General features: G+C 50.1%; 1 protein-coding gene across 1 annotated transcript; it reads right to left on the bottom strand.

The window, feature by feature from the left end:
* Window positions 1-201: 201 nt before the first annotated feature.
* TMPRSS4 (transmembrane serine protease 4) lies at window positions 202-25,941 on the bottom strand. The gene is made up of 13 exons (XM_028708878.2): window positions 25,540-25,941; window positions 14,389-14,422; window positions 12,747-12,860; window positions 12,265-12,417; window positions 11,161-11,293; window positions 7,536-7,640; window positions 5,552-5,592; window positions 4,239-4,398; window positions 3,646-3,812; window positions 2,842-2,937; window positions 1,382-1,524; window positions 925-1,074; window positions 202-757 (listed from the first exon to the last, which is right to left on the bottom strand). The coding sequence occupies exons 1-13, from the start codon at window positions 25,540-25,542 to the stop codon at window positions 746-748; spliced, it is 1,311 nt and encodes a 436-aa protein (XP_028564711.2). The 5' UTR covers window positions 25,543-25,941; the 3' UTR covers window positions 202-745.
* Window positions 25,942-26,492: the final 551 nt, after the last annotated feature.

Here is a 26,492-nt window from a genome sequence, read left to right as displayed (position 1 = left end):
GCAGTGTTTTTGTGAAGGCAGGGAAAGTGGTAGCCCCTCACCCCCGTTCCCTGTCAAGATGGACTGAGCTCTCAGTTTTTCCGGATGCCAAAATGAATGCATGACTCCAACAGCTGTTGGTGCGGCAAACCTTGTACTGGACTCAGTCTGGCCGCAAGCACAGGTTCAAAAGTCTTTTGGTATAAAACATTCCTTGATTTATTCCAAGCGGGGGAGGAAGAGGGATTTGTACAGGGTGCAATAAATAGGAGGAGGAAGAGCTGCTGGGTCAGACTACCACTTTGGCAGGCCTGGTCAGAGGAGGGACAGCCTCAAGGCCACAGGATGCCCAGGTGAGACTGAGAAAAAGATGGAAAGCTAGACAGAGAGCTGTCTTTATCCTAGATCTGGACCCAGCCTTTCTCTTCAATTGCTCCCTTTGTCAGTGCCAGGTCACAGGGAAATAAACTGCCTCTCCTGGGTTGCAAGAGCTTCCCCAAGCTCTGCCAAGAAAGATAGCAGGAAATGGAAAGGAACAGAGTAGCTGGCAAAGTGGATCTCAGGTGGATTTCAGCAGCAGGAGCCATAAATTAACATCTTCCCCGGGGAACCTTGTCCAACACCTTCTTGAGGGCCCCATCCTGTGGCTGTCCTCTTGCCTTTCCCATGTCCTCAGTGGAAGCTGCAGCAGGACTGGAAGGACGCCCTACACGCACGTTGCTCCAAGGGCGTGCATGTGTGCAGGACAGTTGCGGCCGGTCTGTTCTCAGGACTCTGTCTGGATGAAGAAAACCCACAGAGGAACCGCCTGGTGACCATCTGAGGCAGAGGCACCTGGATGAAGGATCCCATTCCCCTGGCGGTGGGCAGCCTAACACTGCCCACCCACTGCCATTCTGCCAGGACAGAAAATGGGTCCTACCCCACAGGGAAAGCAACACTGACCCTGAGGATGGTGTAGATCCAGTTGAGGTAGGCTTGCACTTTGGTGTAGACGCCAGGGGTGCTTGGGCTTCCGCAGCCATGGCCCCAGCTGACAATGCCCACGATGTGCCACGGGCCCTGTCTGTGCACCAGTGGCCCTCCGCTGTCTCCCTGGGTGAGAAGGAAGACACAGGCTGCATAAATGTGGACAGGACTCAGCTGAATCCCAAATGGAAACACTAGGGATCAAGAGCTCTGCATGTCGCGTCCTGCTCCTAGTTTGTCTCCCATGAAGGGCAACCAGCCATGCCTTGCCCTCTATAACCCACATCTGTCCCCTCTCCAAATGAAGCTCAGCTTCAGCGTCATCGTTCTTAGAAAAAGGGAACTGATGATTCCCTGCTCTGCCCACCCTCCTGCTGGGACTGCCGAGCTGGAGGAGGAGAGTTGCGGCCTTTGATCTTTCTGTGCCACTTACCTGGCAGGTGTCGGCTCTACCCTGATCACGGCCTGCGCAGAGCATCTTTTCGGTCACCTCCCCATGGTAGGCATCAGGTGCGTTGCAGATGCGGCTGTCAATCAACTCCACCTGTGCCTCCTGTAGCTCCTTGGACAGTGTACCTAGCAAAAAGCATGGTGGAGACGACTTCAAATTATGGGAGAGGCTGCAGTGGCCCAAAAGTATTCCCAGCCCATCTATATGTAAGGCTGGAGGGTTTGTTCCAAGCCAATTTCACGCTTGGAGTCCTCATTCCAGTTGTTTGCTTTGCAGGTCCTTTCCCACCTGGCCTGGGAAGGCAGGGCTCTGACTCCAGCTACAAAAGCTGAGGCTGCTGAAGAGACTCTTGGGGTTTTGTTGGGGTTGTTTGCTATTGGTTTTTTGTATCTTTATTATAGATTTTGTTGTGATTTATGTGGAAATTGTTCCGTTAGGCTGTGTATTTTTTAAGGTTTTATTTATTGCTCAGAGAGACGCGGGTGGCGCTGTGGGTTAAACCACAGAGCCTAGGACTTGCCGATCAGAAGGTTGGCGGTTCGAATCCCCGCGACGGTATGAGCTCCCGTTGCTTGGTCGCTGCTCCTGCCAGCCTAGCAGTTCGAAAGCACGGCAAAGTGCAAGTAGATAAATAGGTACCACTCCGGCAGGAAGATGAACGGCATTTCCGTGTGCTGCTCTGGTTCGCCAGAAGCGGCTTAGTCATGCTGGCCACATGACATGGAAGTTGTACATCGGCTCCCTCGGCCAATAAAGCCAGATGAGCGCCGCAACCCCAGAGTCGGCCACGACTGGACCTAATGGTCAGGGGTCCCTTTACCTTTACTTATGACTAATTTTGCTATTTTGCAGCTATTTTTCCCCCTTCATGTTGTAAGCCGCCTTGATCATGGTTTGAAAGGTGGCATGCAAATAAAATCAGAAAGCTGCTTGATATCGAGTCAGACCACTGGTCCATCTTGCTCAGTATTGTCAACACTGACTGGCAGCAGCTCTCCTGGATTTCAAGCAGGGGAACATTCCCTCCCTACCGGAGATGCCACCAGGGACTGAACTTGGCACCTTCTGTATGCAAAGCAGATACTTTACCACTGAGCTATGGCCTGTCCCCAAGGCTGGCAGGCACGCTTTGCTCTTTTAATGAAGGCATGTTCAGGGCTGCCCAAGCCAGACTTTTGTTTGGGTATGGGTACCTGTACCCACTTGCCTGCTCTTGGTTGGTCTCTGTAGGCTCCTGGGCTCTGTCTGCTGTCCTCAGGAGCTGCACCTTGTGGGAACAGCTTGGGAGTTCAAAGGCACAGCAGGTACGGTAATCTCCCCATCTAGAGTGTGGCATCCTTGCTCAGTCCTAAGCAGGCTGCAGCAGAGACCAGAAGGCAGCTGGCCCGGCACTTGCAGGGCAATGGTGGGGAAGAAGATGAAAATGCCAAGGGAAAACTCACCATCTTGCTTGGTGGATCCCCAGCCTGTCACCCACAAGGGGGTTCCTGGGACCATTTCGTCATCAAAGAAAGGCAGGCAGATGGGCTTCACTGACCCTGCAGCAGAAAAAAGGGAAAGAAGGCAGTTGGGCAATGTCTTGCCAAAGGCAAGGTGGTTCTTTTTATGAGATTCAGAAGCAATACAAACACAAGTGAGGGAGAAGATTAAAGATTTGATTCTAAACAGCAAGCAATATATACATCACCAAGAAAGCCCTTCGATCTGCCATTGGGAAGCCCCCAAGAAGTGGCAAAGTGACCCCCAGGTAGTCTCAGGTTGCACGAGCTTCTGAGAGCTATGCCCCCAAACCATTCAGTTTATAGATAGCTAAATTGTTAGCCTACGTGCCTTGCCCGACTAGCTAGTGCAGATTATTAATTAGCTAGCTCCCCTCTTCCAATACTGCACGTTCCTCCAAACAATGTCTAACATCAAAGAAGGTCAGAAGGTACCCTGCTTTATCACTTCTTCCTTCCACCAGATTATACATTAAAGGCTGCTCTCAGCCATCAAAGAACTTTAACAAGCGATAGAGAAGGGAAGTAAACAGAAGTAGGAAGAGATGACCATGTCAGATCACTAAACTCGAAATTGCAAATATCTCCCAGAAAATGTTGCCCACATAGGCAAGCAGCAAGTCCAGCATCTCAGCTGTGAACTCCAACCCATTTCTGCAATGGGCTTGGTTTTTAAGGAGCTATGAGTCCCTGGTCCAGCTAGAGGTCCCTAATTCCCCCCAGCTGGCAGTCTGAGAAGCCTCTCACCTGGGAGGTTCAAGGGGGTTTGCAGCTTGACCAATGCAATGTCCTCATCTTTGGGGAACATGTACTTGACGTCGATGACGAAGACCTTCTCCACAGGGACAGCAGTGGCATTTGAGAAGATTTCTGAGCCACCTTTCACCTGCCAGTACTTTGTCACCAGGTTGGTCCTGAGAACGGAAAGAGGCTCACCTGTTTGCTCTTCCCCTTCAGTGGCAAGACATATGCATGCCACAAAGGGGCCCAACTGGCCAGAAAAGTAGCCCAAACTGGCTCAACCTACTGATGAGCCTCTATGCTGACAATGATGAGCCTGACTGCTCTCCAATGTCTTCAGTCCAAGCTCCTGTTAAAGGCATAGGAGCATGAGCTAATAAAAAAGATGGCAACCCTAGTCTTGAACCAGGCCTGGTGAAAGTGGGCCTGGTGGTATTTCTGGTTGAAGTCTGCATGTAGGTCCTGCTTTGAGAGAGCAGAGGACTTTTGCTCCTCCCTGGGCCTGCCTTGCAGCCTCTGTTGTGTCTAGATGCATTTCCCTCCAGCATTGATGGGAATCAGATCAATTCTTGCTAGGCCCTAATCTGGCACTCACTCACCGGAAACAGTGTGCTGCTGTCAGAACCCACTGGGGGTCGATGATGCTCCCTCCACAGACATGCTGCCCCTTGTGCTGCAAGCTGGCCTGCCATGGCCATGTCTTGATGGAAGCTGGACCACCACCCACAACACGCGGTGACTTCGAGTTATGGCCACAACCTACATCCAAAGGGTAGGCAAATCAGGTTCTCAGTTCAGCATATGATGTTACCTTAGGAGTCTGGTTCAAAGGGACAAGCAGGGTGTGGAGCGGGACAGAAGATAATGCTGCAGTCGCGAGTCCTTCTCTGCAAAGTCAACTGCTAAGGATAACTGCAGGCTCACAGAAAGCCCAGCACTGTCAGTTGTCTTTTTAAGAGACAGGTTTAAAAGGTCTAAGGGTTCTGGGCTGAGTGCTAGTCTGTCCCCCACCCAACAGCCCAGGCTACGGAAATTAATCTGCTAAAGTTCTTCCTTCATGCATGATGCTGAGCCCAGACATACAACACTTGGCAAAACACTTGGACCTTCTTGCCAGAAGACAGGATTTGGGCTCCTGACTCACTCAAGGGGGGACCTGCACCCTCAAAGAGCAACAGGTGGGTTTTTTTAAAATAAAATTATTTATGAATTTTCCAAAAATACAATACAGTCAATCAAACAGCTCCAAAATAGAGTCTCTTCTTGATCGACTTCCCTTCCACTCTTCCATGGTTTCCTCAAGTTATCATTTGCTGTTGCATATGATAATTATTCTAATCCTTCTTTCATCCATCTTATTCTAAAAGTAGCTTTTAGTGCTGAGCTGATGGCAAACCAGCTAGCATTTTAATGTATTTACAATATTTTAAAAAATAATAATCTACAAAAGGTTTCCAATCCTCTTTAAAGGCTGTCTCATCTTGTTCCCTAATTTTACTAGTTAAGCTTGCTAATTTAGCATACTCCATCAATTTCATCTGCCACTCCTTTCTTGTAGGTGATGCATCATCCTGCCAGTTTGGGGCACATAGTACACTCACCACAATAGTTACATACAAAAATAAGTTTCTTTGGTTCTTGAAAGGGTAACAGGTTAAGCCACAAGGCAGGTGCTTGCTTGGAGGTGGAAGTTCAGCGCCAACGTTCACACCAGTCAAGTCACTAACAAGCACGTGCCCTGCCTTGCTGGGGTGAAAGTTGGTCCAGCCCCAACCTGAATAGTGCCCTCATGGACCCAACCCCCGGCTCCCGGGCCTTAAGATGGGTTTGCTCTGCTGGCAACAGCCCAAGTCCAGGCAGGTCAGTGTTACTGCTGCTCTGTAGTCAGCACTATGAGCCCGCACATACTCACTTGAGCAGGAGAGAGAGATGATGGAGCCAGAGGGGCACTGCCTGTAAGAGAGAGACCTGGTCAGAAACTGCTGCCAAGTGGTCACGGGTTAGGAGACAGGCATGAGAAAAACACGGCCTGCTTTACTCACCCTAGGAGTCAACGTGGGCATGGCTCAGGCTTCGCAGTGAAGCAGTGCGGATCCGCTTTGGGTCTTGCATAGGATTCAGTGGGAACAGAGGTGTACATAGGCTCCCTTGCACCCTTGGTGCCCTCCCTCCCTTGCACAAAGAGCTGGGTGCTCCAGTCACACTTCACATAGTGGCTGGCTAGGGAGGAGGCCCCACATGGCTGCTGCAACGGCCCACGCCAACAAGCAGATTCCTCTGTTGAGGTGCCCATAGCCTGTGCACCTTGACTAGCTACAGAGAGCAGTGAAGGAGCAGGCCAGGAAGCATACAGGTGGGCAGGCAGGCTCCTAGCCACTCAAACACAGAGTGGAGAAGCGCAATTTTGCACCTCCTTGGGCCTGCACCCTTGGCCAACCAACCTGGCCAACCCCAGGGTACATATGCCCATCACTCCTCCTTCTGACTTTATCAGACAAAATTGGCCAGTTTGGGTCTCTTCTGTGGGATGTAGCATCACTGAAGCAGTCAAACACAACATTTCCTAATTCCTAGAGTGGACACACAGGGGACTTCCTGTCGTACCTGCTCTGGAGGCTCCTCCCCCTGTGTGTGACTAGGTAGATGCGCATGACCCTAGCAGACCCTACAAAAGGGTGAGCCACACAGCCATCTTCCTCTCTCTTTTGGTCTCTTGCCATCTTCCTCTCTTCTGGCTTCTAGCTAGCAGCACATGGCTCATCCTTAAAGAGGATGGAAGCTACAAGGTAGAAAGTCTGAGGCTTAGCTCAGATTTCTTTTCTTTACAAATGTAACTATAACCACAAGATAAAGCCTGCCTTCAACTATTGTGAACTGAATGTAAGTAAACTTTACTCTTACTTTAAAAGGAGATTGTCGTGTTATTATTTTAAAGAGGGAAATAAAAGGGGAAACTTACTAGGAACAAGCCAGACTGGATTGCTCAACTTAAATGATTCTAATGAATCCACCAACTTGCTTCCAGCAATGTGCAAGGGGATGTGCTCTGCTGCTTGCTCACTAGCGTGAGTGAGCAAGGATAATATTTAATCAATATATCCTCTCCTACTTTCCTCAACATTCCCACATCTTCAAACCATGTGGATTCCGGAGCCCCCCCTACCTCCCTTTCTCAGCCAATCTATGTTGGGTACCATTCCAGCCCCTACCAGGGGCAACTCCTCCCACCAAATCAGCCTTCAAGAAATCACACCTCAGTTCCATTCGGTGCAAAGCAAATGCATTAAAGTCACTGAACTCACAACAGCAGCTTTGGGCTTATTTACACTTACCTTTCCTTCCACGGTCCTCACTTTAAAGCTCTGTGTTCGAGCATAGGAGGGGTTGGGGTTTTTTTTTGCCCTGGAGCATTCCCTGTGAAAAGCTGAATCGACACAAATCCATAGAAGACCCAAATTGACATTTGCTCCAAATGAGCTCCAGAAAGCAAGTTTTCACAAGGAAAGCTCTGGGGCAGAAAAAGAGAAAAAACCCCACTCAGACACAGAGCTTTAAAGCATGGACCTGTGTCTGGATAGAGCAGGGCAAAAGGTTAAGTATGGATAAACCCTCTTGTCATATTAACAGCAAGGGAGAGAGTCCCATGCAGATGGATCCAGGGGTTGCGGGGAGGGCTCTGAGCAAACTTGTCATTTGTTGGGCCTTCTCTTCCATCTAGTGGCAGGCAGCTGTGATCCAGTGAGTGCCAAGCAGCTGGATCCATCCACCACTGTCATTTTGGACAGGGCCCTGGCATGACACTGTGTTAGGAGTGTTGTAGGAAATCTAAACTGCCCCTTCCTCATAGCAGGAAAGCAGCAGTCTCCCCACCCCCTCACCTGCTGAGCCTCACTCACCTTTCTGAATCTGTCCAGCGGAGTTCCCCACTCTGTAGAATCACCTGTCTGAGGAGCTGCCCCTGCTGCTTATCACCAGCCGCCACAGGGCTAAAGGTGGGGACACTGCAAAAGAGGGAAGGAGCTTGGCAACAGGGGCATCTGAATGCAGGTATACAACCCCATGCCAAAGTGGAAGCATTTTTTCCATGGGCAAAACAGACACCAAGAGCTGGCCGGCCGGCCCTCTGTCCTGCATTAAAGTCTAATGTGCTGACCCACACTTTGGGGGGCTACAGTCATGTGAATAAAGCATTGTGCATTTCTAGGAAGGGCCTTAAGGTTCTGCTGCTGTGTCAGAAATCTTTCTCTCCCAAGATACCGAGAAGGATCCTGTGAACCCAGTGGAGAGGAACCACCCTCCTCTCTTGATGGCCTGGCCTGGGACATTGACTTGAAAGATGATCCTTGAGCCAGGATACTCATACTGGTGAGATAAATGCACTTTGCATGTGCTCAGAAGCACTTTGTCTTCTCCAGGGCTGAAAGAGGTCCTGGATCTGACCCTCCAAAAGTATCAGGAGCATGACCTGATGACACTCTGCTATTGCAATCAGCTCTAACCTGAGACCTCACTTGATCCCTGTCCATATTTCCCAGTTTAGCAAGGGCAATCCTTATTGAATTATTTTCCTGGTTCCTGTTGAATCGTTGTCTCTATTTTGCCATTTTGGGGAGATCTTGGCGTGCCTCTTGATGGGCCTTTATTTAACCCCATAGGACCACTTAAGCAGAGAGCAGCAGCTGCCCCTTGATTCAAGCTGGACCAGGCTTGCGTAAAGGCACCTGATGGGCACCCAGTAGCTGCCAGCTCACCACCAACCACCTGGCAAGCAGGTACCCTTGCACAGCGCAGGCTGTCTGGACTGTCAGCTGGGTGCACCTGAGTTGTGCAATGATTCTCTAAGTTGTGGTTGAAAAACTGTCTATCAACCATGCTGGCTGTGGCTGATGGGAGTTGGAGTACAGAAACAGTTGGAGTGGCACTTGCTGTAATCCGGGGTTTCCCAAACTTGGGTCTCCAGCTGTTTTTTGGACTGCAACTCCCATCATCCCTAGCTAGCTGGAAGAGTGGTCAGGAATAATGGGAACTGCCAACCAAAAAAACCAGGAGACCCAAGTTTGGGAAACCCTGTAATCCTTCCTGGGAGTCTCAGTGCGGGATCCTCTGCAGGAAGATGTCAGGGAACTGACATCGGAGCTAGAGGCGGAGGGAAGGCTCTCAAATGATGCTGGAGAAGGGCCCAGCAGGGAGAGAGGCAGCTCAGCAGAGGGGGAAGCAAATCAGCGCAACACCAGGGATAAAGGGGGGCAGATGGGGGAATCGTCGAGAGGGCTCCAGGACTCTTCACTGGACACCAGCGGGGAGAGCACAGGTCCTCCGCTACCCACGCCCTCCCTGCGCAGAAGACTTCCGCGCAGGGAGAGTAGGAGGAGACTGGGCGTCAAACAACTTTTATGTTGGAAAAGGTTTAAGAAACGCCCACTGACGGATTCTGCTAGCGACTGAGGCAGCCACGGTGAGAAGGGCTGTCCAGAAGAAAGGTTTAACAAGGCAATTTAGCCTGGAGAGGCGGCAGCTTACGCATGAGCAACCCCATACTCATTACAGAAGACTAGGGCAGTGTTTCCCAACCTTTTTTGGGCAAAGGCACACTTGTTTCATGAAAAAAATCTTGAGGCACACCACCATGCCAGATGGGGAAAGGTCACTTTTTACTTATGTAAAAAAAAAATAAAAAAATAGTAACAGCATAGAAGGTAATGGTAAATGACTGTTAGGGTCTCCCCCCAAATGCAGAATTCTATTAATATCTTCCTTAGCGAGCCGCGTTAACCCCTGTAATGCTTTCTATAGAGTAAGCATAGGGGACACTGGGGGATGTGGAACCAAGGGGGCAGTGGGCCAATAGAGTTCGGGATCTACTGCTTTAAACAGAAATAAGAGCCAGTGAGTTCTTCCTTTTTTAAAGTATCGTTTCAGCGGGGACAGCAGTCCGGATTTCCAAAAAGCGGCGCTTTTTTGCGTCTGAGCAAAGAAGAGAGAGAGGGGAAAAAAGAGAGAGAGATTGATTTGTGGCTGCGCAAAGGGGGGAGGAGCCCAGGAGTAAAAGTAGGAAGGACGAAGGGAGGGGAAAGGAAAGTTAATAGAAGGAAAGGTGGGTGGGAGAGAAAGAGAAAGAAAGAGGGAAGGAAGGGGGGAAGAGAAGTGGAAAGGAGGGAGACCGAGGCGGGGGAGAAGCGTCTGGAGAGTTGCTCCGAAGTTTGGGGGGCCGCGGGGGTGGGCGCGCGTCCCAGGAGGCGGAGGCCAGCCCGGGCTGGGAGCCGCGCCGCGGCCCGGGGGCAGTAGGCGGACCGCGGCTCCTAGGATGTGGAAAGGGGACGGCGGCGCAGGGGGAGGAGACCCGCATGGCTAGGGCAGCGCGCAGGGGGAGGGGAGCGGGCCGGAGGCGGGCGAGGGGGGCCGCGATCCCGCGCGCCGCGAACATGGCCTCCTTCCCCGCGGGCCCCGCCGAGCCCCCCGGCCGGGGAGGACGGCGCCCCCCCGCCGCCGGAGGAGAGCAGAGGCAGCAGGAGGAGGACGAAGGCGCTGCCGAGGAGGCGCGCCAACTTCTGCCAACTTCGGCGCCCGCCCCGTCGCCGCAGGCTCCTCCCGGCCGAGAGCCAGAGGACGGCGGCGGAGCAGGAGGAGGAGGATCGGGTTTGGCGACGGCTGCTGCGTCCTCTCCAAGCGCGGGGCTGGCCTCCGCCGCGCCCGATCCTCCGCGCTCGCCGCGCTTCTCGGTGGAGCAGGTCTCGTGCGGGTGCGAGGCGCTGCTGCAGGCGGGCGACACCGGCCGGCTGGGCCGCTTCCTGGGCTCGCTGCCGCCCGATGCCGAGGCGCCGTGCCTGGAGGCGCAGGCGGGCAAGAGCCTGGCCAAGGCACGCGCGCTGCTGGCCTTCCAGCGCGGCGACTTCGCCGAGCTCTACCGCCTGGTGCAGAGCCGGCGATGGGATGTGGGAGGGAGCTCGCTCGCCGCCCCGCATGTGCCTATGTGGGGCACGTTACAGCCCCGTGACGTCAGCGCCACGCAGGCAGCCAGGCAGGCAGACGGCGAGAGCCCCGCGCTGGGCGGCCTCTCCTCGCCGCCGCCGCCCCGCCTCTCGCCGCCCGACTCGCCCGCCTCCCTCCCACGGCACACCAGGCAACGTCTCGCGGCACACTAGTGTGCCACGGAACACCGGTTGGGAAACACTGGACTAGGGAACAGGGATAGTAAACATGGGAGTGACTTCCAGGGAAACCCATCACAAGCCGCTTCACAAGCTCCGCCCTCGAAGTTCCTGTGGGGGAGGCAGATGCGAGGCCATGAATGGGTCCCCCACAAGTGATGCACAAGGGGCAAGTGCAGCCACGGTTGAGGGGGAAGCAGGTCGCCCAGGGAGCCGGCGCTGACGCCACCGGGACATAGATGCACAAGTATTTCAAGGCGAGTGGCCCTGCAGGCTGTGGCTGTGGCGATGCAGGCTCCCTCTGCTTTGACATGGAGGTCCTGGCAGCTGCTTTCACCCTGTTTTGGCATCAGACTGCCCCCCCCCCACTTACCTGCTGTAGCCCATCTGCTTGCAGGCAGCCGTGGCCATGGCGAGGTCAAAGGCGTCGTCATGGCAAGCCCAGGCCCAGTGGCCCGACTCTCTGTCGCGCACTTGCAGGCTGGACCTGTCGCGGGAGAGACGGACTGTGGAGAGAGAAGCAGAGGCCCAGGCAGCCATTGGTTTCCTTCAGCGGCAGATCCTGGCTGGCTGGCTGGCTGCCTGCCTCTGGTGTGACCCGAGTGTGATATATGAGAGTGCTGGAAGTGAAATAGTTAAACAGGTTACCCAATCAGAACCCAGGGGGGTGGAGTCAGAGGGACTATAAAACCATCTCTGGGAAGGGTGAAGAGGGGGAGTTCATTGGGAGTTGGGTGGTTGGTTGGAGTGGGAGTGAATAGGGATAGAGTCTGTGGGTAGGTTGAGTTAAAGGTAAAGGTAAAGGTACCCCTGCCCGTACGGGCCAGTCTTGACAGACTCTAGGGTTGTGCACTCATCTCACTCAAGAGGCTGGGAGCCAGCGCTGTCCGCAGACACTTCCGGGTCACGTGGCCAGTGTGACGAAGCTACTCTGGTGAGCCAGAGCCGCACACGGAAACGCCGTTTACCTTCCCGCTAGTAAGCGGTCCCTATTTATCTACTTGCACCCGGGAGTGCTTTCGAACTGCTAGGTTGGCAGGCGCTGGGACCGAGCAGCGGGAGCGCACCCCGCCGCGGGGATTCGAACCGCCGACCATGCGATCGGCAAGCCCTAGGCGCTGAGGTTTTACCCACAGCGCCACCCGCGTAGTGAAATAAGCTGAGTCAGGAACAGTTAGGAGCTAGGAAGACTAGTAAATATCTGAGAGGTGGTTTAGTGAGTGAGAGCAGGTAGCGGAAGTTATAGGCTGGGTAGGCACCCCATGATTGTAATTGACTGAGACCGTTTATGAAACCACACGCTTGTGAAACTGCAATAAATAAACAGAAGTTTATGTTCCAATCTAACCCTGACTGGACTCAGTATTTTACCAGGTGGGGCCTGGGTGGTGGCAGCAAGAAATAAAGTAGTGACACAGGGATCAATAGATGGTGAAATGTCCGGGGACCCTGTGTGATCGCCACACCAAGGACTCACCTCCCACGATGGTGCTATCCGGCATCTGTTGCACGCAGCCGATCTCGTCTTCCCCCCAGGCACAGTCCACGCTCCCGTCACACTGGAGGTTGAGGGGGATAAACTTGTAGGTTTGGCTGCAGAAGAAGTAGTAGGATTCCACCGCTATCTTAACTAGGAGAGAGAGTGAGAGCCAGGGTCACTTTTGGGGTTCTCTGGACGGCCCAGCCCCAGGCAAGCCCCCAGCTGTAGCCACGTGAGATTCTTGTGAACATCAAGCCTGGTGAAGCTGCCTGGCTTCCTTTGGGGTGCCCCAAATTCTAGAGTTGGAAGGGACCCCAACGGTCATCTTGCCCAACCCCGCTTCAAAGCATCAATGGGGCTGGAGTGGGAATGCTTCTTCTTATGCACCTTGTGGAAGAGGAAAACAAGTGGGAAGGGGGGCAGGAGGACGGTATGAGCTGGCAGTTCCGCTGCACCCTCACAGCATGAGGGTCTCTTACTGAGGAAGATGGCAGTGATGAGAATCCCGATGCACAGGATGGCGGCAATGACAGGGATGCCAATGCGTATGAAGGCTTCCTTCCTGGTCAAAGCCTTGTCCGTGAGTGAAGACTCTGTGAACATAGAGAGAGCTGGTTGGCGGGGTGGGCATGCTGTGAGTCTCCTTCATAGGCCATTTCCAGAGCTTGCTTTGTGCAGGAAATGAGCAGCCAAATCAATACAAATCTGAGGTTCTGCCCCTCCCCCCACTAAAAAAAGCATGCCCCTTCCTTACAAAAACCCTGACTGCACCCATGAGCCAGTCCTAACAAATGCATATTCTGGCTAATAATAATAATAATAATAATAATAATAATTTATTATTTGCACCCCGCCCATCTGGTTGGGTTTCCCCAGCCACTCTGGGCAGCTTCTAACAAAGGTTAAAAATACATCATGAGAAGGGGCTATCACCACAGAGCTGTATTGCTGATAGGCAGATGATCAGACCATAGAAACATAATTGGTAGAGAGGGCTCTGTGTGATGTCATTTCCCTTCTTCTCCTGGAGAGGAAGTAGTTGTACTTCCTGCCCCTCACCCCCACCCCCTGTGAACAGCCACGAAGGTAAACATGCCTCTGTTCGCTCTGGTTCAGGCATATGCTTGGAGCTGGTTATACTGTAAATATAAACATTTTTCCTGAATAGTTTTTTATTGCTACTGTTGCTGCACCAATACATGATTGCTTCCAGAGGGCTCTAGTATTACAGTCATACCTTGAGTTGAAGTTGCTTCAGGTTGAGCGCTTTCGGGTTGCGCTCTGCGGCGACCCGGAAGTAACAGAACGCGTTACTTCTGGGTTTCGCCGCTCGCGCATGCGCAGACTGTCAAAATGACATCACGCGCATGCACAGAAGCGGCGAATCGCAACCCATGCAGACGCATGGACACAGGTTGCGTTCACTTCAGGATGCGAACAGGGCTCCGGAACGGATCCTGTTCGTATCCAGAGGTACCACTGTATGAGAGGGAGAGAAAATGTTCTGTCCGGCCACTTTACCCACACTATATAATTTTATGCATCCTCATGTTCCCCCTCCCCCTGCCACTTACTTACAGTATCTTTTTTTCTAAATCAAAAAGCCCCAAATGTTGTAGTCTTTCCTTACTGGATGGCTTTAAAAGAGGATTAGACAAATTCAGAGGAAGGAGGCTATCAATAGTTACTAGCCATAATGGCTATTCTCTGCCTTCACTGTCGTAACCACCAATCACATAAAGCTGAATGTTGGAAGATTCAAGACTGCCACCAACTTGCTATGCTGGATAAAGTGGGCCTTTACCACAAGTGTCTGCTTTGTATAGTTTTAAATTTAGTTGCTGTTTTTGTGCTTTTAACTATTTTTGGCGTGCATCGCCTTGAGACAGTTGTTCAGAACGCAATTAAAAAATCAGGGATTGTCGCAATCTTAGTTCTAGTGCTGCCTTCACATCCAGAAGCAGTCTGCCTTGGAATTACCCACTCTGGGGGGGGGGCACATTGGGGCAGGGCTCTTGTGTGCATGTTCTGTCCTGCTTGAAGGCTTCCTAGAGGCATCCTGGTCGACTCCTGTGTGAAAGAGGATGCTGGTCCGATTCAACGGGTCTCCTCTGTCCTTACCTCTGCTGTTGAGTGGCTGCTCAGTGTCCTTATCCTAAAAAGCAAAAGGAAATGTTATCATCAGGATGGGAAAGGCAGCAAAGTCCTGGGAGCAAAACAGGGAGGACTCCCCCACCATGCCACACTGGCACACCTTCCATCGTGGAAGTATGGCTCACTGATGAGAAGCATTCCAAGGTACTTATTTAGATAGAGAGGCAGTGCGGTGTGGGGGTCAGAGTCAGCGTTCGAAATTAACCAGGTGCCAGGCGCATTTTGCACCTGGCTTTCGACCACTTGTGACCAAGTGACCAAATGCCTGAGCACCAGGATGGCACCTGACATCTCCACCATCTGGAGGTGCATGCCTGGACTTGATGGATTCTGGACTGTTTTTACACACTAATACCCCATCCTGTAGAATTCTATTAGTTATATTTTATTTGTACAATTGGAATGAATTTCTGGAACCGAAATGCTTTTTCTGTGCAGCCTAAGTAAGAGCAGTCACTGTTAAGAAAAGAAGGTAGGAACTGGCCGATATATATGTGAGCTGCCCCTGGATCAAGTGATTTGTCTTCTTTAAGTTCTCAAAGCTCTTAATCTAGCTCAAGGTTGTCATCTGATCTAGCCAGATGTTTAACCAGATGTTATATCTATCTAGCCAGATCTTTAATCCATCATTTGAAAAATAAGACATTAGAGCCGTCTTGACCAAAAATGGGAACTGGACATTCCGTTTTGGCAAATGTAAGCTTCATTTAAGGAGCCATTTGGTGCCTAACTTAAATATGTGAGTTTCTAACACTGGTTAGAGCGACAGACAAGAACTGGGAAGACCTAGGGAGCGATATCCTACCCACCTCTGAAGCTCACTGATTGAACTTGGTCAAATCACTCAGGCTAGCCTACCACACAGGGTTGTTAAGCTAAAATAGGTGATGTGGGGGTAGAGAACAGTGCACAGGGCCTTGTCCTTGAACTCTCTGGAGGAAGATCTTTATTATACAACTGTAATAAATAAATAAACGGCACACTGGAAGAAGCAGCTTGGTTTGCTCTAAGTTTGGTAGGAATGCATTATATCTCTAACACTGACATACATAAGCTGTGCAGTGCTTGTTCCCTGGAAACAGACTAAATCTCAGCTAAGGAAACATTACTCCAGGGAAAGCCCTCAATTTTCCACCTTGGAACCCAAGCCCACATCGATTCAGCAGGCAATTCCTTTGCGACAGCCACGCTCTGACGTTGTTTTGGCCTGGGAGGTCGAGTCTTCTGCTTCTTTCCACCATGCCCTTTTGTTGCCTGAGCAGCAGGGAGGAAGAGGAGGGAGGGAGGGAGCGGGGAGTCTCAGGAGGCAAAAGTCCTCCTGAGGAAAGCAGGATGGGTTGCTGCTAGGAGACTGCCAACTTACTCTTGGCAGCCTGCACCGAGACAGAAAGCACCTGAGCTCTACATGAAGAAGGAAGCCCTCTGCTTTCTGAGAAGCCAGCCCCTCTGCTTCTAACCAAGGGCCCAGCCAGATCCTGCTTGGTTTTGCCTTAAGTTGGCATCTTTGACAGTGATGCCAAGAGACTCTCCATTGCTGCTGCAGTGGAAACCATCACTAGATCAGTTGCTTTAATGCCTCTTTTGCTCCTGAGCAAGAGCATTTATTTACCTGCAGGGGCAACTCTTGGATCTTGCAATGACAGGTAAGGCCTGGGTTGATATGAAATGGGCATTGGAGGTGCAACCCTCCCCTCCCCCCAGTATCTGAAAACAATCTAGGTCCAGTTCAATGTGACTTTTCACCTGGAGTTGCCACCGAAACCACCTTGGTTGCTCTGGTGAACCAACGGCTGCTGGGAGCAAGGGGGTATGTGGTCCAGTGACTTCTCTTGGGCCTTTCATTGACTTTCAATACTACCTCTCTTAGTCTCCTTCTGAGCCAGCTGACAGGGCTGGGAACTGGGGATGCTGAAACCCAGTAAGGCTGGCTGTTGCAGTGGTTCAAGGAGGTTGAACCAATGGGCTGAATGAGGGCTAATAAACTGAGTGCCAGTCCAGGCAGGATGGGGATGCTGTTGTGGGTAGGTAGTTCAGCTGATGGGAGGTGGTAGTGAGTGTTCTGGATGGGTTTGCATTCCCTCTTAAGGATCAAGGTCAGAGCCTATGGATGATATTAGATCTGGCCTCTTCTTTAGAGGCTCAAGTGACAGATTAGACCTTGACAGATTAGAGAACTGGGCCAAAACAAACAAGATGAATTTTAACAGGGAGAAATGTAAAGTATTGCACTTGGGCAAAAAAAATGAAAGGCACAAATACAAGATGGGGGACACCTGGCTTGAGAGCAGTACATGTGAAAAGGATCTAGGAGTCTTGGTTGACCACAAACTTGACATGAGCCAACAGTGTGACGCGGCAGCTAAAAAAGCCAATGCAATTCTGGGCTGCATCAATAGGAGTATAGCATCTAGATCAAGGGAAGTAATAGTGCCACTGTATTCTGCTCTGGTCAGACCTCACCTGGAGTACTGTGTCCAGTTCTGGGCACCACAGTTCAAGAAGGACACTGACAAACTGGAACGTGTCCAGAGGAGGGCAACCAAAATGGTCAAAGGCCTGGAAACGATGCCTTATGAGGAACGGCTAAGGGAGCTGGGCATGTTTAGCCTGGAGAAGAGGAGGTTAAGGGGTGATATGATAGCCATGTTCAAATATATAAAAGGATGTCATATAGAGGAGGGAGAAAGGTTGTTTTCTGCTGCTCCAGAGAAGCAGACACGGAGCAATGGATCCAAACTACAAGAAAGAAGATTCCACCTAAACATTAGGAAGAACTTCCTGACAGTAAGAGCTGTTCGACAGTGGAATTTGCTGCCAAGGAGTGTGGTGGAGTCTCCATCTTTGGTGGTCTTTAAGCAGAGGCTTGACAACCATATGTCAGGAGTGCTCTGATGGTGTTTCCTGCTTGGCAGGGGGTTGGACTCGATGGCCCTTGTGGTCTATTCCAACTCTATGATTCTAAGTGGCCACAGTGGCATGAAGCACCTTTTGCTACCTGTCACCCTCCCAGGTGGAGAAAACCTCAATTTCCACTAACTACAACCATGGGGCTGCCCATGAGCACTCCCAGAAACTTCATCTGCTTCAGAATAAGAAGTCAGAATATTGATCTGAACTGAGAAGCTAAGATATATATATTTTTAAATGGCAATTTATTGATTCTCAGATATCATAAAGCCAGACAAAATAACACATTAACTTTTAAACAAATGAACTGACCAGTTGGGATATATTTTGCCAGTACAGAACTTTCCCCCCTTGGCTCCTTTGTTTCTCAACACAGTTCAAAGAGCTGGCTGACTAGTGACTATATAGCATAGGATCAGGGCATCTCAAGGGGCTCCTGCACCCAAATGAACCTGCCCACTTTCACTAGTAGGCAGGTTGGAGCAGGGCCTTTTTGGTGATGTCACCCCTGGTTGTTTAATGCTCTCCTCAGGGGCCCCTGTTGGCATCAGAGCTCCACTAGCCTTGAGGTGCAGAGTGGTGACTTCTTGCTTGGTTTTGTTTTTTTATTGCTTTATTGTGTCTTTGAATTGAGATAGTTTTAAAATGTTTTTGGCCACCTTGGAAGATTCATCTTGAAAAGGTCTCCCTTTGGTATTGGGCAAATGGAACAACTAAGCAATCTGTTGGTGCATGGCTTACATTGCTCCCAGCAGCCTCCCTTCCTGAAATGACAGAGGTGATATTGGATGTGGGTTGTTGTGATTCTCAGGACTACTAGTACAAGAGGTTTCCAGTGTCCACTCTGAACTTTCTAATTTCGGGATTGCAGTTCAGGACTGCATGGTCTCCATGGCAGTCATGGGGCTGTCCAGTGATGCCTTTGGCTTGACACATATGGCTGGTCACCCTCCAGATCTGATAGCTTGAGGGTACTCTTGGATCCAACATTACCATTGGAGGCCGGGGGGGCGGGGGGCGGGGAGAGTGCCTTCTAACAAATTTGACTGGTAGCACAGCTGCAACCTTGTCTGGACACAGATAGCTTTGCTTCAGTTGCCTAGCTGCCAGTGTGGTGTAGTGGTTAAGAGCAGTGGACTCGTAATCTGGTGAACCGGGTTTGATTCCCCGCTCCTCCACTTGCAGCTGCTGAGTGACCTTGGGCCAGTCACACTTCTCTGAAGTCTCTCAGCCCCACTCACCTCACAGAGTGCTTTTTGTGGAGGAGGAAGGGAAAGGAGATTGTTGGTCGCTTTGAGACTCCTTAGGGTAGTGATAAAGCGGGATATCAAATCCAAACTCTTCTTCCAGGCTCTGTTAACCTATAGGCTGGATTGCGGCAATTTGTTATATGTGGGGCTGCCTTTGAAGATGGTTTGGGAACTTTACTTATGGCAGAATGCAGCTGCCAGAATGTTACTGGAAACAGGAAAGTGTGAACTTGTACAGTGGTACCTCGGTTTAAGAACAGTCCTGTTTACAAACGATTTGGTTTACGAACTCTGCAAAACCGGAAGTAGTGTCCCAGTTTGCGAACTTTACCTCAGTCTAAGAACATAATCTGAACGGTGGAAGGGCACCAGTGGCAGGATGCCTCATTAGGGAAAGCGCGCCTCGGTTTAAGAATGGTTTTGGTTTAAGAATGGACTTCTGGAACAGATTAAGTTCGTAAACCGAGGTACCACTGATTCTCACTCAGTTGCATTAGCAGTCATCGGGTTTTGGGTTAAATGGCAAGTGCTGTTTCTGACCTTTAAAGCCCTATACAGCTCAGGGCCTCAATTCCTCAAGGGCTGCCCCATATGAGACTGCCTACTGTGCTCATCATATGAGGCACTTTTCCATGCACCTCCAAAACAAGCACTAATGGGGGATGTGGAACTAGTGAATGGTCCTTATTTATAATTGTGCCCCATCTGTGGAACACTCTCCTCAGGGAGGCACACCTGGCACAAACCTTACTATTAGTTCAGCACCAAGTAAAAACATTTTAATCTCCTAGGCAAATTAACAGATTTAATGATATTGTAACAGCCACTTAAGTTGGGCTTTAGTGTGTGTTTTTATTATTGCTCATATGTTGATAGTGTGCATTTTAATACACTTTATTATGCTTTACTGTATCAGGTAAGCAAACACAGAATATCCTATATAAAAATTTGTTTGGGACTTCTTTTTAGTATAAGATGATATACAAGTTTAATAAATCAAAATAAATCTATAGTCATCTTTAAACAAACAACAGAAAATGGCTGCAGTGAGATCTTAGTTTACATGGGAGCTACTAACCAGGAGAGTGGCTTAGCTCCTTCTAGCAATTAATTAGCTGTTAACAAGTTCACGAGACAGATTTGCATATGCAAATATCTATTTGTCTTTGCAATTTTTCAGGGCAAAATTAATTCTTCAGAATTAATTCTTCAAAATTAATTCTTGTCAGGGCTTATTCTGATGCCAATAGGGTCTTCTGGGCCCAATGTATTAATTTCCTCTGGGCAAGTGAAGATGCCAGGTGGCTTAGAGGGGGAGTTTCATTGGCACCGCCACCAGCAGGACATCAAGTCCCCCTGTAAGCAAAGTCTTAAAACATTAGATAATGCATTTTAAAAATTTGGAGAGGGGCAAGGGGTCTGTGGCCAAGTGTGAAAACACCCTAGCCCACACCTGAATGCACCTGTTTTGCTGTTGGGCTTCTCAAGGTGAGTATTTGCTTGGTTGTTGGACTAGATGGGGCCCCTCTGGTTTGGTCCAGCTGCAGCCAGGCTGTCTTCTGATGTTCTTTTGCAGAGAGGCAAATGTCAGCTCAAAATCTGAAGCTCCATGGAATCTGAACTTCTCCCTTCTGGTCTATGAAATAGGCTAACCCGATGAGAATATGTGTGATTGTGTTCTGGCTGACTTTTTGCAGAGGAAGGACTCCACTGCTGGGCTCCAAATTAGCATCTCATCTCCGCCGATATTTGGGGAGAAAAGAGAGGGCGGGGAAGAAATATTAAAGTGCGCCCTCTGATAGAAACACTGTCCATCGTTCTTAATCTGTAGTTGCCACACAAGTTGAGCGACACCCAGACGGGGGGGGGAGGGGGGGGAGAGAGAGAGGAGAAGAGATCTCCTCCCCTGTCTTCCCACCAGAGCAGATGTTGTAAAAGGAGAAGGCTTTTGCTACCATCTGCTGGCTGCCTGGTGTGGGCTGCATCAATAGCAGTATAGCATCTAGATCAAGGGAAGTAATAGTGCCACTGTATTCTGCTCTGGTCAGACCTCACCTGGAGTACTGTGTCCAGTTCTGGGCACCACAGTTCAAGAAGGACACTGACAAACTGGAACGTGTCCAGAGGAGGGCAACCAAAATGGTCAAAGGCCTGGAAACGATGCCTTATGAGGAACGGCTAAGGGAGCTGGGCATGTTTAGCCTGGAGAAGAGGAGGTTAAGGGGTGATATGATAGCCATGTTCAAATATATAAAAGGATGTCATATAGAGGAGGGAGAAAGGTTGTTTTCTGCTGCTCCAGAGAAGCGGACACGGAGCAATGGATCCAAACTACAAGAAAGAAGATTCCACCTAAACATTAGGAAGAACTTCCTGACAGTAAGAGCTGTTCGACAGTGGAATTTGCTGCCAAGGAGTGTGGTGGAGTCTCCTTCTTTGGAGGTCTTTAAGCAGAGGCTTGACAACCATATGTCAGGAGTGCTCTGATGGTGTTTCCTGCTTGGCAGGGGGTTGGACTCGATAGCCCTTGTGGTCTATTCCAACTCTATGATTCTATGATTCTATGATTCTAAGGGATGACTCCGTTAGCATGGAGTGCATGGAGGCAGGTGGAAAGTGAAAAAAAGGTACAACTCTTGGTGAGGAGGAAAGAGACTGGCTCACCTCTTTGGCTGCTTAGATGGTGCCAGGTGGAATGGCTTCTAGTGGAAGGAAGTATGAATGATTAACTTAGAGAAAGCTGCAAAAATAGTAGGGCAAGAGGGCCCATTGCCAGTTGTTGCTGCTGCTGCTGCTGGTGCAGGCTGCCTAGAGGGGTGACTTGGGTCAGGCTGTCTGCCTTGAAAGTCTCTGTTCACTCTTGTTGGAGCAGCACTCAAATGGTGGAATATGTCATTGATCCATCCCTGCAGTAATACCAGTGCCTGGATTGCTGTAAATCAGCCTGCTTTGATTGTGCCATGTTTGATGCACAGTATAAAGCAAGCTGGACCATAAAGAAGGCTGATCGCAGAAGAATTGATGCTTTTGAATTATGGTGCTGGAGGAGACTCTTGAGAATCCCCTGGACTGCAAGAAGATCAAACCTATCCATTCTGAAGGAAATCAGCCCTGAGTGCTCACTGGAAGGACAGATCGTGAAGCTGAGGCTCCAATACTTTGGCCACCTCATGAGAAGAGAAGACTCCCTGGAAAAGACCCTGATGTTGGGAAAGATGGAGGGCACAAGGAGAAGGGGACAACAGAGGACGAGATGGTTGGACAGTGTTCTCGAAGCTACCAGCATGAGTTTGACCAAACTGCGGGAGGCAGTGGAAGACAGAAGTGCCTGGCGTGCTCTGGTCCATGGGGTCACGAAGAGTCGGACACGACTAAACGACTAAACAACAACAACATAAAGCAAGCAGCACATAAGCGGCACACAAAACGCTAACAAACCATTCTACATTCTAAATCTTATATTAATAATCCAATAATTGAGAGATTATTAATATAAAATTTGGATCATTAATATAAGATTTAGAACGTAGAATGGTTTGTTAGCATTTTGTGTTCCGCTTATGTGCTGCTTGCTTTATACTGGTCTACTATGAGAATTGGGAGCATAGGTTCATTTTTTCAATGTTTGATGCACAGGCAGTGGTGGGAGCAGGTTGGCCTAATTCAGTTGTCTTGTCCTGCTAAGCGATGCTGCTTCTGGACCAGAAATTAGAAGCATCTGCTGGGGGAGGGAAGATGCCTAGCCATCTCCTACCCTCCGAGAGGCACCCGTGAGCTGTCTGGGTGGCCACATGGCCCTAGATGGCAGTTTTGGTGCAGCTGGTTGACTGTGTGCATCATTGCCCTCCTCCTTGGGGACCTGCTGCCTGTGGGCCTTACCTGCCTTACCTGCTTCCTCATACCTGTGTTTACATCAATAGTTTCTGATTTCACACAGGGCAGAGGCATAGCATGGGGGGTGCCATGGCCCTGGGCACAATTTTGAGAGGGAGTGCAAGCAGGCACCCCCACAGCAGGCTCCTTCATTGGAACCTGGCTCTGCGCCAGAAGGAGCTGTGCCCTGGCTATGGTGCTTGTGCCTGGCACAGCTCTGACCCAGAGGAGGAGAGCAGGACGACAGTGGGCAGCAGCTTCCCTGCCCCTCTCCTACCCTGAACTGTGCTGTGTGGGAGGGTGCCCTACACAGCCAGCACCCTTTGGGGGTGCACCCCATGCGCCCACCCCAGGCAGCGCGGGCACATACTCTGCAGCTGACATAGGGCCAACCAAGCCACATTTACCTTCTCTTTTCTCTGCCATCACCCCACACAGGAGGGATTTATCCTCCTACAGCTGTCTGGGTGTTGTGGAGCTGTTGGGGTTTGCAGCCAAATCACAAATGCATGTTTTGCTAGACAAGCACAGGGCTAGTAGACAGAGAGTTCTCGAACTTCCTAGAGAGGAGCCTCTGTACGTGGTCCTTCCTTTGCCTCATTAGGACATGAACTTTGTAACAAATGAGACAATGCTTTATATTCCCTCTTGCCTGTGAGGAGACTCTCTTTCCACCATGCCTCCAAGCTGACCAGACGCACATGGCTAAAGCTCCGGCTTTCAAACATGCTAGCTAAAACTACCAACTTTTATTTTACTATAACATAGAAGTATTTTTCCGTACACTATTTTGTTGTATATCCTGCCTGCATTGAAATGTAAGTAAACCTGTTTTTAGTTTATCTTACTAAAAAACTGTGGTTCATTCTCCGTAACAGAGGAACGTCAGCATACCACAAATGAAAGGGATAAAAAGGTATAACTGTGCAATTCCTAAGTTTTAATAAGCTCTTAACCTTATAAGTGTTTTAATAAGCTATTAAATTTATAAGTGTTTTTCTCATAGCCAGTTTTCATTTTGTATTTCCCCAACACACATGGGATAGAGGTTCAGATCTAAATCTAAGATTTAATCCTCAGTCCATTTCCCATGGAGCCCTGCTTGGGTTAAGTATGGTTGGAGGCCTCTTGAGGTCTCTAATGTCCAGGGGAAAGGAAGCAGAGGGAATGGGGGCTTGCCAGCTGCTTTAGGGTTGCTCTGAAGGAGCAAGTACCGTAAATCTAGAGATGGCATGAGCCCTGGGAGATGAACACCTGCTCTTCTTCACACCTCTGCATGTCCACTGCAAGACCAATTGATGGGCCCACAAAGTATGTCATGCAAATTGTGACAGACCTCTCGATTAGGCTAAATCTGGGCAATGCTAAGTCAGGTTTTGCGTGGTACAAAGCCACTCATTAGCCACAGGAGAGGTGGTTTTAAAAGATCCTTTTACAAATATATGAAAAATAAGATCAAGTACCCAACCTAGCAGTATAGGCACCCAGACTGATTCCTTGCTTTGGCTCAAAATCTGGGGAGGTCCTTTGGAAGGAAGGCAGTGCCCTCTGACATGCCTGTTTCCTTCTCTCTGCCTTCCAGGGTGACAAAGCTTGCTTCAGCTGGTGCAGTTGAAGCCCTCCCTCTCTTTGGGCCCAGATGTCTCTTCTTCCCATTCACAGAAAATCCCTCCTGCAGGGTGACATCCAATGTGGATCCTGGAAGCAATTAGGGCTGCTGCTCTTTCTGTCTGAGTGGTGCCAGTTGGCTTATACAAAGAGCTGCTGGGGATTAGCAGCTGGGGAAGAGGTGTCCTGTCAGTTCGCGGAAAGGCACGCTCCCTGGCAGGGCATTAATAGTGCCATTGTCACTGGGGAGCCCCAGGGCGCATCTGGGCAGGACTGCTCAAAGCAGTGTCTGGTTCCCAGCTGAACTTCTCAACTGCAGCAGCAGCAGGGCAACGGAAGGCAGCGAAGTCTCCTTGTCACCCTCTGCCTGCCACTTCCTGGTTCCTTTGCTGCCTGCATATTTGTAGGCTCTGTTATCAGGTTACCACTCATTTTACCACCACAACTACTTTGCACTTATGTAGTGTAGCCTTTTAGACTTGGAGCACATCAGAATATTCAGGGTAATCCATGTGCACATTATCCTTTTCTAAACCTCACAATTGGGAGTGCTTTCAGACATAGGATTTTTTTTGGGGGGGGGGGCAGAACTGACGTGATTGGTCAATTAGTTAAGTATTTTTATTTTGTACTTGATGGGGGGGGGGAGCTGCTCCCGCCTGCCCCCTATTGGCTACACCTATGCTTTCAGCTGAGATTTCAGAAGGCCACTTTGCAGCTCACACTCCTCACAGACACAAAGCAGTGTAGAAGTAATTACCAAGTCCACCTGCTAGGCAAAGCACAGTGGAACTTCTATGTCCAGAGGCAGTCTACCTCTGAATACCAGATGGCGGACGCAAACAACAGGCAAACAGTGTCCCACTCTCCCTCTTGTGAGGTGTATGGCTGGCAATTGGTTTTCCAGCAGGAAAAGGCTTCTCCTATGTTCTTTTGCTTTGAGAATCTGCCCTTAAGAACAGAAGGCCCCTCATTTTTGCCCATGGGACTTAATCTGACTTTCATTTGGCTCAGTCTGTTTCAACAGACACCAACTCTGATCCATCTGCTTCAACTCTGACCATTGGCAGACTAGCTTTCCTTTGCTGCCACAACTCCCCCCCCCCAAAAAAAAAAAATAATAATAATCTGGAAATAGGGAAGGGGCTTCCTGGTTACTGTGTACGTAAGCTCCAAAACCTCTCAGTGGAAAACTAATGCCTAGTCTTGTGGCCAACTCAGGATACACAGAGAACCCCCCCCCCCTTTGTCTTTCATTCAACATAAGCACACGAACTGGGGGTGGGGTATTAATTAGTAACTGGCTGTTCACAGTGCAGGTTGTTGCTGCCATTAGTTCCTGTCTGTGTGCCCAAAGGTCCTGCCAGCTTCCCTATTGCCCAGTTACCAGGAGGTGTTGTGGTTTCTTCTAAAAAGGTTGAAAGGCACCCCACCCTGGCAACTGGGTCAGAAGAAAGCAAATTTAGTACACAACACTTACCATGTTTATTGCAACCGGGGCTCCTCTCTCTCCGGTCACCTTCACAGAGGGGCAGGAGGCGTTGCCCTTGTCGTCACCAGGGATGCCCAGAGGGCTTCGATGTGCTGCTCTCCAGGTCGCCGAGGTCCTTTCTAGGTCTGGAGCGGGTCCGTTCCCTTCTCCTCACTTGCCCCTTGGTGCCAGCTGTGAGTGTGAGGTCAGGCAAGCAGCGCTGTGCCGCCGCCGCGCCTGCTTAAGACTTGGCTCAGCTGGAGTCGTCAGACGGGACTGATGATCTGGGTTGTAACCTGACGCTCACCTGTCAGTGGCAACATCATCACCTCCTCCTGCCTCTAACTTGTGAAGCCTGAGTGAGTCACCCTCCACCGCAGTTATCACGAATGGGAAGTCCTGGCAAGGAGGATGGATAGGGCGTCGGGGAAGACTGGCTCCCTTTCCTCCTAAAGCACAAAAGACAGGCGCGCACACCCTCCATCCCTAAGGGACCTTGGATACCTGGCGCCTAGGTGGTCCATAAAGTGAACCCCCCCCCCCGGGGTGGGTCGGGGAAGATGGGAGGGAAAGTATTTCAAGGTGGATGGTGAAAATTGGGAAACCAAGGACACAGGAGACGCTTGCAACTCAGGCCAGTCTGCAGAATCACAGATAGATGATATAGATAGATAGATAGATAGATAGATAGATAGATAGATAGATGATAGATAGATAGATAGATAGATAGATAGATAGATAGATAGATAGATAGATAGATATAGATGATAGATAGATAGATAGATAGATAGATAGATAGATAGATAGATAGATAGATAGATGATAGATAGATAGAATTTATTACGGTCGGAGACCAGCTTACAAAGCACACTTGGGGGTACAATCCCAGAAGGAGACCAAAGAGTCTTTGCGGTACTGATGCGATCAAACAGACATTGAAGACGGCAGATCTGGAGATGCTG

This window comes from Podarcis muralis, chromosome 15 (assembly GCF_964188315.1).
Source record: "Podarcis muralis chromosome 15, rPodMur119.hap1.1, whole genome shotgun sequence".
In the NCBI taxonomy this organism is placed as follows: Eukaryota; Metazoa; Chordata; class Lepidosauria; order Squamata; family Lacertidae; genus Podarcis; species Podarcis muralis.
This window is presented reverse-complemented; position numbering and strand designations above follow the sequence as displayed.

Coding starts and splice junctions, on each gene's coding strand:
- TMPRSS4 (XM_028708878.2), bottom strand. Junction 12,861..14,388: donor GCAGCCACTCAACAGCAGAG/GTAAGGACAGAG, acceptor CTATGTTCACAG/AGTCTTCACTCACGGACAAG. Junction 5,593..7,535: donor CGCTGGACAGATTCAGAAAG/GTGAGTGAGGCT, acceptor TCTCTCTTACAG/GCAGTGCCCCTCTGGCTCCA.